This window comes from Cryptotermes secundus, unplaced genomic scaffold, assembly GCF_002891405.2.
Source record: "Cryptotermes secundus unplaced genomic scaffold, Csec_1.0 scaffold2553, whole genome shotgun sequence".
NCBI classification, from domain to species: Eukaryota; Metazoa; Arthropoda; class Insecta; order Blattodea; family Kalotermitidae; genus Cryptotermes; species Cryptotermes secundus.
In genome coordinates this window covers 177657-187313 of record NW_019745135.1, presented here as the reverse complement: position 1 = coordinate 187313, position 9657 = coordinate 177657, and the positions used below count along the sequence as shown (strand labels likewise).

At 36.2% G+C, this 9657-nt stretch overlaps 2 protein-coding genes across 5 annotated transcripts in view; one reads left to right on the top strand and one right to left on the bottom strand.

Moving 5' to 3' along the window:
• LOC111875071 (condensin complex subunit 2) overlaps positions 1 to 9657 on the top strand; it is a 51680-nt gene that overhangs the window by 7539 nt on the left and 34484 nt on the right. For 3 of the 4 annotated variants that reach the window (XM_023871117.2, XM_023871116.2, XM_023871115.2), the window contains 2 exons: positions 3326 to 3359; positions 9194 to 9341. In XM_023871117.2, coding sequence (XP_023726885.1) covers positions 3326 to 3359; positions 9194 to 9341 — 182 coding nt within the window. Of the gene's footprint in view, positions 1 to 3325; positions 3360 to 7856; positions 8146 to 9193; positions 9342 to 9657 lie in introns of those variants that run through there. The other variant, XM_023871119.2, reaches the window with a different exon arrangement.
• LOC111875072 (swi5-dependent recombination DNA repair protein 1 homolog) lies at positions 3492 to 7718 on the bottom strand. The gene is made up of 2 exons (XM_023871120.2): positions 6637 to 7718; positions 3492 to 5784 (listed from the first exon to the last, which is right to left on the bottom strand). Exons 1-2 carry the CDS (start codon positions 7621 to 7623, stop codon positions 5599 to 5601), a joined length of 1173 nt encoding a protein of 390 aa, XP_023726888.1. The 5' UTR covers positions 7624 to 7718; the 3' UTR covers positions 3492 to 5598.

Genomic DNA, 9657 nt, shown 5'->3' with positions numbered 1-9657 from the left:
ATATTTTAACACTTAACATTTATCAGTATATATGATAAATATATATTTTAGTTATTTTAGTATGTATAGACAAGGCATGCAATGAACTAGTTTGTCGTGGATTGGATCAGCACCTGAAGATGGCACATTTGTGCCGAAACATGTAGTGAGAGTGAGAAGAGGGGATAGATGAATGTATGCACTAGAAGACGGATAAAATAAATCATGGACTTAAATCAGTGCAACAGGACGCTAAAATATAACAATATCAGGGACTTTTTTAAGTGCAGTGTCTGACCTTCAAGTGAAAACTGCCCTTTTGCTAAATGTGCTTGAAGTGCTGCTGATGTTTGTAGGGATGTTGACATAGTTGGAACCAGAACTCTCTCTTGATCGTGTTTTATAATGGTACTTTACTAATTGGTAAAGTATCAATTGTATTCAAATGAATGTGTGTGCGCACTGGGGTAGAAATACCCAACAGTTTTTCATATGAAACAGCTGTTGAACAAAAGGTGCATTGTATTAGAGTTATGTAAATATATTCACAGTTCAATGGGGAATTGCCTTTAATCACTGGCATGAGAAAATTATATTTTGCCATTGACCTCCATCACCACTCTGCACCCTTGACACCCAGTGTGGTTTCCGATCACAGGTGTATTGCATTTTGTTGCAATACTCTGTTATTATGGGCATCAAAATGGTATGCAGAATGATCAGTGATGGATTTCAGACCAACTGGACATCCTTGTTTTCTGTGTACATCTGAAAATGTGAACACGGAGAGGAATGACATTTTGTGAAGTCTATATCAGTCAGCTTCCTGGTATGCCTTGGTCATTGGCATAAACATGTGGGATGTTTGCTAAATATTATTTTATGATCTGCATTATCACCCATTCAGAATTCAGATTGTATGTGAGTAAAAACAAAGTTAACAGGATAAAGCATGTTGTGTACAAGCTTGCAGTTAGTTCTTGGACTTCTTGCAAAACAGTTGAGTATAGTGAATGCACTCCATCTTTGAGGTTGTACGATTAAACGAAATTTGTGATAGTGGGCTCCATACAACCTTTTGAGCTTCATCAACCTCCATAGCTTGAAAGTGACAGTGAGGTGCATGATATCTTATGGCATTATTGGTTCTTACTTCTTTGAGGATGATGCAGAATGTGCTGTGACTGACGCACTGAACACTATAAAATTATGCTGGAAAATTTCCTGGCTAATGAGCTGCATCATCTTGAGCTACCTCTACAGGTTCAGCAAGAGGGGCCAATGCTCATGCTACACAAATAAGAATGGCTGATCTATGCTGATGTTTCCATAGTGACTCGTTGCTCGCTACAGAGACGTTGACTGGCCTCCTTGCTCACCTGACCTTTTGACAGCAGATGTTTCCTGTGGGACCACCTGAAGGCTAAGGAGTGCGGAACATGGCCATTATCCCTGACTTGAACCATCATATTCAGGAGCATACTGAAGCCATCCCAAATGACTTGCTGCAACTGTTAATGACCTCTCTGCCATTTCCAATCCAAGAGTGCAGAGATAGTGATGTAGGTCACCTGAAAAATGCCATTTTCATATGCTGATGATCAGAGTAAATTTTCTGTTGAATTGTGAATTACCTGTACAACTCTTTAATAATTTTCACCATTCTCTTCTTTAGTTTTTTCATTTAAAAACCATTAGGCATTGCTGCCCATCCCATATATTCTTTTCACTGCACAATCAACTATTATGTAGTGTATTGAATTTATTACTATGTAAATGATACCACTGCATTCTTTTCTTTATGTTTGCTGTTTCCTTTGAGTCATGCTTGCTTTATACGAGTAATTGGCCCCTAGGTTATTGAGTAAGCACATAAATAATTAAATTATGATTATTTTTCAGGTTTTATGCCATATTATTTTAAGGATGTAGCATTTGTAAAGGATCCCAAACTTTTTGATCCAGATCACCCCATCCGGCCACACAGGTTTTAATTCTGGTGAGACACTTTCTTTTTGAGCCAAGAGGTACTTGAGATCTGAAGTTACTTCATCTGGCTGAAGAACTTAGTTTGTGTACTATATAACAGTAATGTTATTGAATTGTATACAAATGTCTTTTCTATTCATATAAATTATTGTTGAGTTGTTTCTAATTAAAGCTCCTTATCTTCATTACATCCATTCTCCCAATCCTCACTCTATAAGACCAAATGTTATCACAGAGTTGGCAGCGCTTTTGCTTTATATTCGGATGGTCCAGATTCATATCTCAGCCCTGACACTGACTTCCCTGCCATTTGCTGTGGTTTTTCACAATCTAAGGGAAATGCTGGAACAGTACCTCATACTAGGCATAACCACGTCCTTTCCAAGTTATTGCAGTAATCTGCTAGTTATCCACATATCTGAGATTCTTATTAAACTAGCAGAAATTTAAAAGAAAATTTACAATTTTTGTAAAAGTATTGAACACAGATTTTCTGTGTACATACATTCACCTGCCATGTGGTAGTTCTCCCATCTGCCACTACCAGCATCACTCATCTTCCTCACATAGCTTCCACTGCAGGAAAGGGAAGTTGATTTGTGATTGCTTACAGTATATGTATCCAAAATCCTACACCCATCAGTCCCTTGTGTCACCTAGGAAGGCTCCCACACGAGAACAAAAGCAGAAAATGACATTTTGTGCATGCATGTGCCCTTGTATGTGAAGGTTCAGGCCTGAAATTCATATGGAAGGAGCTTAAAAGCATAATGAAAAGATACGACCTCCTGGAAGGCTGAAGTTGATAGAGGATAATACTGGTATTTATCTTAGAAAAAGTGGGTATGAAAACATTAACAAGACCATATTGGCACAGGACAGAGTCCAGTGGTGTGGTTTTGACATCATTATTAACCTTGATTTTGTTCACATTCTGCATACCTGACATTGACATTTGTCGGTACTAATTTACCACATAAACAATGGGGTTGTGGGAGAAGGATAGAGACCCTTATTATCATACCATTTTCATCCATGTATTATATCCCATCTAATTATGAACCACTTGATGGATGTAGCCACCTGCTCTCGCTGGTTTCTTGCTTGGATAATTTTTGACCCTGTAGATAGATGTGATATGTTCCTCCAAAACATCAGTTCATATATGGACTACATGGCGCTATATCCCAGAAGATGGCAGTTTTCACTTTATGGATATTTATGGATCTTTGTACAGACATCAAGCCTGTAGAGACCACTTTATGTGTTCTACTTCTTGTGACTAGGCTATGGGTCGGAGGACTGAGGAACTCAGGTTCAATTCCCTGCAAGGTAAAGAAGCTTATCTCTTTTCCAGACTGGCTCTCAGACCCATCCAGCCTATCATATAGGTAGGTACCAGGGCACAAACATGATAACTCACCATCTAATGATCAGGTTAAGGATGTTTGTTTCTAAGGTGTGTTGTGAAATTAAGCATATGAGCAATTTCACCATTCTTAGCCTTATAGATCTTTGAGAAATATATGTCTGCTAATGTGATTTATTTTGTAGAATATAAAAGAGTAGTGTGACAGTTGCAGATAATCTAAATCCAGTTTCTGGTTTGATGGAATCATTATAACAATCCCTACACCTAGTTAATGAAATTGTTTCTAACACCCAACTGAATACAGTTCTGTTTGGAATACTAGACAATGAACAATATCCAGAAATTCCATACTAAGTGTAATATACACTGTTAGCACTTTATCCATCATCCAAGTTTTGGGTATGATTAGGAGACCAGGGTGACTGTTGAATATAGAAATTCAGAAATGTATGCATAGTATTTAATATGAATAATTATATAATATAACTAGAATTCTTACTGAAAATGTGCAGTGACAATAAAGTGTGTTAAATTTTTCTCTACCACTTTCATTCAAAATATGTTCCAGTTAATATTTAGTAAGTAATGTTTGAGGTAAGGACATACACATATTGGTCTTCACAATATTCTACAATAACAAATTTCATGATAATTTGTCTAGGGGTTGAGATATTTCATGTGTACAGATGACTGAACAGAAGCAGTGAGGAAATTATTAGGCATTTCATAGGGTTGGGCATGATGGTAGAAAGTAGCACAGATAATCCATGTACCAAGTAATCATTCATACTTGAAATTGTGAAGGAATGAGCCCCTGGCACTCATCTGACATGTGGTTGGATGGCCACAAGCATTGTATAAATATGACAAGAAAAAGGCCTCATTCCAGTTCATTGTAGGTGCACATGCATCCCATCAGAGTGCCTACTTAATCACTGTCCATCTGTAAACATGAAACAACTTGCAAATTACTGAATGGATTTTCATGAAATGTGAAATATTTATTGGAATAAAAATGTTTCAAACAAAAATTGTAGAGAAAGAACACATTTTATGTCTGTAATTTTTTGATTATAATATGGTTTTTGTGATAATTAAGAATTATGAGTGAATGACTGACCCAGAATTCTTACACTCTGCATATGTTTCAAAACCTGTATATTCACTAATCAGCAGTGGTCTTCTGAACACAATTGAAGGTCACCAAAGTCTTCCAAACACCATTAAGTCCCTTATGCTCAATAATTAAATGAAGCTTCCACATTATTTATAGGTCTGCACTACAAATGACGATCATGCTGCTACAACCATTACTTTCTTACAATTTAGCTTCCTTTCCTTTCTTTTTAGTGCATTTATAATAAACAGCTGCAAAAATGTACCTATTAGCTTTACATGTCTGTCTCTCTGTGTGTAACAACTTCAGAACTGGAGAACAGATATTTATGAAAATCTGTTGGTAAATTCTTGTTCTGCTTAAAATCAGATAAAAATAATGGATGCTTTACATGAAGCATAACTCACTATTTATCAGAATGAAACAAGTTTCAAAGGAAAGCCACAAAAATGAATGTGACACAATTTATGCCCACTACACTTTACCTGGAAGTCTTGTAGTTTCTGAAAAATTAAACTGAAGTGAGGAACCTCATCAGAACTGTTATACTGTGGATACATTTCCTGTCTTGCAGGATTTCAGGTTCTCCCAGCAGTGACTAGGAAGAGTTGTATCTTCTGGGATGTAATGCTGCATAGTTCAGTGAAAGTCAACCAACATTTTGGAGGAACATACCATCTCAAGTCTTCAGGAATGAAGAATAAGCCATGTAAGAAAATAGGCATGAGGCAGGCAGCAAGGACTGGATGCAATACATCCTGAGAAACATTGACTTTCAGTGGACCACATGGGACTACATCCCAGAAGACAGAACTCTTCATTTCCTAACGTGTGTGTTTTATGAACTGTAAAGCATCCACCCTGTGTTCATTCATATCTGAAACTTTTAATTTAAGTTTGGGATTCTGTCAGTATATTTAAGCGAAGTTGGTTCTATGCATGAAAGAAGGTAGGATAACATTGTTTTAATCAATAATTATTGTAATTGCAATGATAGCATACCAAATTCAAAAACATTTATAAATATATTAATGAATAACTGAATACAATACTTTTTACAGTCTTCACAAACATTCGAATGCTGTAGTCTTATAACATTTCTTCTTTCTCATTTACTGATACAAACAATATTATTTTATCCTTAAACAAAATCATCAGCATCCTCATCATAGCCAACTGCTTTTGGTGGAATACCAAACATTTCCATTAGCTGAATCATACTATGTTGGTAGCCTTGTAAGACAGAAGCTTGATGAAGTCGTCGAAGTGCTTCTTGGCAGCCTTCCTTCCATCTGGTTATTTCAGTGGCCAATTCATTCACATTATGCTGTAACAAATATTTATGAACATACTTTTATAAGGTTAAGTTTCAAAATTACTTTAAATTTAACATCTAGCCAAGTTCTGCTTAACTAACAGGGAAAATGAAATTTCTTGTGAAAATTAGAAAAAAAAATACAAATCAGAAATCCATACACTTGGCAAAATATGAAGGCAGATCTAAAACCCTTGAAAGGAGTGAGATAATTGCATTCACTTCTACAGCTGATACTCTCCTACTGTCCTTCACCTGTAATGAAATGACAATAATACTAAAGTAAGCTGCTTTTTAAGAATGGAATAAGTTCTTAACTGGTCCTCTAGCTTATTTACGTTTATCTCTTCCAGTAGTTCTGACTTCATTATATCATCTTCAAAAGGGTTTTCATACTGGTTTAACCATTCCAGCATTTTAATTTTTGCTGTTTGAAGATGCTGGACTCATTTAGTGACACAATTCCAGCATTCTGTCCATTACCACAACAGAGTTAATGAATGGGCAATTTCTCACATTTGAAACTGACTGATTTTATTTTGTGGTGATCCTCAGTGGTATAATAATGACCAGTAGATGTGGAATTAGTCGCAGACAAAACCAGACAAGTCGCATCACATTAACAAAATATGAATATAAATACATATACAACTGAGAATATGTAACTGACAAGCCTCCAAACAGCTACATTTCTGAAATGTTCATAATGGTTAAAAATTGTTACTGGGTATAAATTACATTTATATGTATTGTTACAGCAATTGACATAAATCTAGAAACAAATGAAAAGATGCAAAAATCTTAAAAAGCTTTGCACCAGACACAAAAGTAGAGAGAATGGGATTGTAAATCATTATCTATTACCTTCTTTTTGTACAACAAAATTAGTTTCAGTCGTTTTATTTCTTCCTCTTTTGCTGTGATTTGTTGCTTCAGAATGTTTAAATTTTCTTCAGTGCATTCTATCATATTTTCAGAATTGACCATTTTGTCTTCATTATTTGAATTACTCTGGAAATCTAAATTACTAGAGGATGGTGTATCAGCATAAAACTGCTGAGTGTTATCATCCATGTTTTCTATCTGGGATTTCTCAGTAAGACATTCATCATTTCCACTCTCAGAAATGATCACATTATGTGCATCATTTGAGCTGCTGCTCTGGAGGTCCAAATCTTTACAGCAAGGTTTTTCTACACTGCACTGCTGAGTTTTATCGTCCAGGCTTTCCAGCTTCGTTTTCCTCATGACCTTTTCTTTGTCACTATTTCCAGAACTGATCATGCTATACGAATCACTTCTGTTTTTTGTGTCTGAATCCTTAAAAACTCCTATGTCGCTTTGCTGACCTTTGTTATTATTAAAGTTTTCTGTGTGGTTTTTGTTCCTTTCTTCACATTTACCTTGAATGGATTCTTCCGTCCCTTCATACCTGGACTGCTTGGCCTTTTCTGTCACGTTCTCCAGATTTAGCCTTTTCCCCGAAGACCTCGATGTTTCCTTCTCATGAGGCACGTGTTTGTCCAGTTTTCTAAGTTTCCTGGAGCTACCAATTGGGCCAACAAATCTTAAAGTAATAGGACTTGCTGATGATGTAGTGTCACTACAGGTTGGTGATATAGCATTTCTAATAGATCTTCTTCGAAGTCCGACCTGCCTGCACGGGGTTAATAATCCTGTGGAATGTTGTGTTGTACAAGAACTAGTATTTAACACTCTGGGGCTACTCAAAGAAAAGGGGGTATATGCCTGGGGTAATGGCGATTTCACTGCTTTGTCGAGTGTAGTTGTCGAATCCAGTTCCTGTTTCGTATAATTTATTGATAAATTCAAACTTGTTTGTTGCGACATAATGTTTATCGCCCTGTACAGTCTGAATACATACCACAACTTACATTTGATGGGCAACAGTCATTCTGTCCTATTTGCTTTCCCCCATTCGTAACTCGCCAATTATCGCGCCCAGAGATTATTAACCACGGGTCGCTATGTTAATACATGTAACAAGCCTACAGATTCACAGGAGACGCGAATGACTCGCGTTAAGAGCGAATAGACAAAAGAGCGCGTAGACTTACGTCCGTTAGGCCTTCCATCTGTGGACGATGAGCGTACGGTTAAGAGTTAATTCGATGAAACACATTTGCCTACTTAATTTATTTATCGTGTGTTTAATTGGTTGCAGAACACTGAGTGGAAGATGATGATGTTAATTTAATCGTTTTTAAATAGAGCAGGTTATATGTTAGATGAGTTACAGAGTGCGTCGGCTATGTGGTTGGTAACGTTGGCGACGCTGAATATATGTTTGAAGGCGGGATGAATTGTTATTTATGTAGGTTATTTTAATATTTGGTGAATATACAAAACCGTGTAAGTAGCTAGCTAGTTTGAAATTTTCAGATAATGTATTACTTTCTACATCATTACGCTTATTATAAACACCGTTCCTTGATTGTCATATTTTGCGAACTAAATACCTGAAAAGTTATTAGACGTCAATGATGAAGATTCATCGCCGTGTTTGTGCAGTGTTTTAATTTCTAACAAGTGGAGGTTTATTCAAAGAAGAACTCATTTATTCTATATGTGAATGTTGTACATCATTCCAGTGGCCGTTAAACTTTTAACTTACTACTATATCACACAAACCCCTAAGCGTGGATTTGTTACTATTGTCTGCCTTAATATCACCATTGTTGGTAGAAATTTTCCTCTGATCAGTTCACTTTCAGTACTGTGTCTGTCGAATAGAAGTTCTCTCATATATTCTCCTGTTTTTCTTTTCTCTGAACTGCTGCTCTGATACAGCTCAGTGGATGGCAGCAGTAGGCTATACCTAGGTTCTCCAGTAGTAGGCAGTCCTTCACCATTACATATAGCAAGACACAGTGGCATCTGTTTCAAGACTTAAAGATTATTTCTGTATAGATGGCCTTCACATTTCCCAACCTAATAAAGACTTTAGGCTTTGGTGGGACCGTATCGGCTTGACCTATAGGTCAGTACTGGGGCTATTTTCAGTGAAATTTTATTACCGTTATTAAGTAAGGTGAATAAAATGTTTCACTAAAAAGTTCCATGAATTGGGAGTGATGGGTTTTTGCTATGAAACATTGCATACATGTTTACGGTACAGTTGCGTAAATTTTTAATGGTTTGAATGATATTTAAATGAAACAACATATAGTCCGGTTTATGTTTTTCTTCTTGTTTTATCTAATAACAATAATAACACTCAAATTCAGTTGTTATTCTAAAGTTGTTCCATTTCATTGGCATCTTTGGAAGTGTTCAGACAAAATAAAATTAAATAAGTCTGTATATGTAGTTTTTGTGGCATGCATGTGTATCCTCTAGTTATGTGTAGCATCCCCATAAATTATATTTTTTTATATATATTTCATTTTGATTTTATTAGGTATTTTCAGTTCATTGTTCAAGAAGTTAGTTCTGTCAAGATGAACCATCACACACTTTCCCATAGAGAGTCAGTAGTCCTTGAATCGTCACCACTGCGCAGGAAATCCGTGTTAAACCTGTCCAACAGTGATGCAAGTCTTAGACAGGTAAGGGGTAAAATAAATATGTTTAGTAAGTAACCTGTGTCTGTATGTTGCAATTTGAGATAACTTTTATATGTGAAAACTTTCCACTTCCAGAAGTTATTTGGTAGCTTTGTAATATGTTTTGTTGGTGTTGTTATTGTTACTAATACATGAACTTTATGTAGGTGGACTCTCACTACTATAAATTTTGAATGAGATCTACTTTTTATTTTTGGTAGAAGATTTTTGTTCCTCCTCTTTCTTCAGGATTGAAGAGTGTGCTAAGTAAGCAGCAAGCATTGAGTATAGCAATCCTCCCCACCAACCTCTGCCAGAA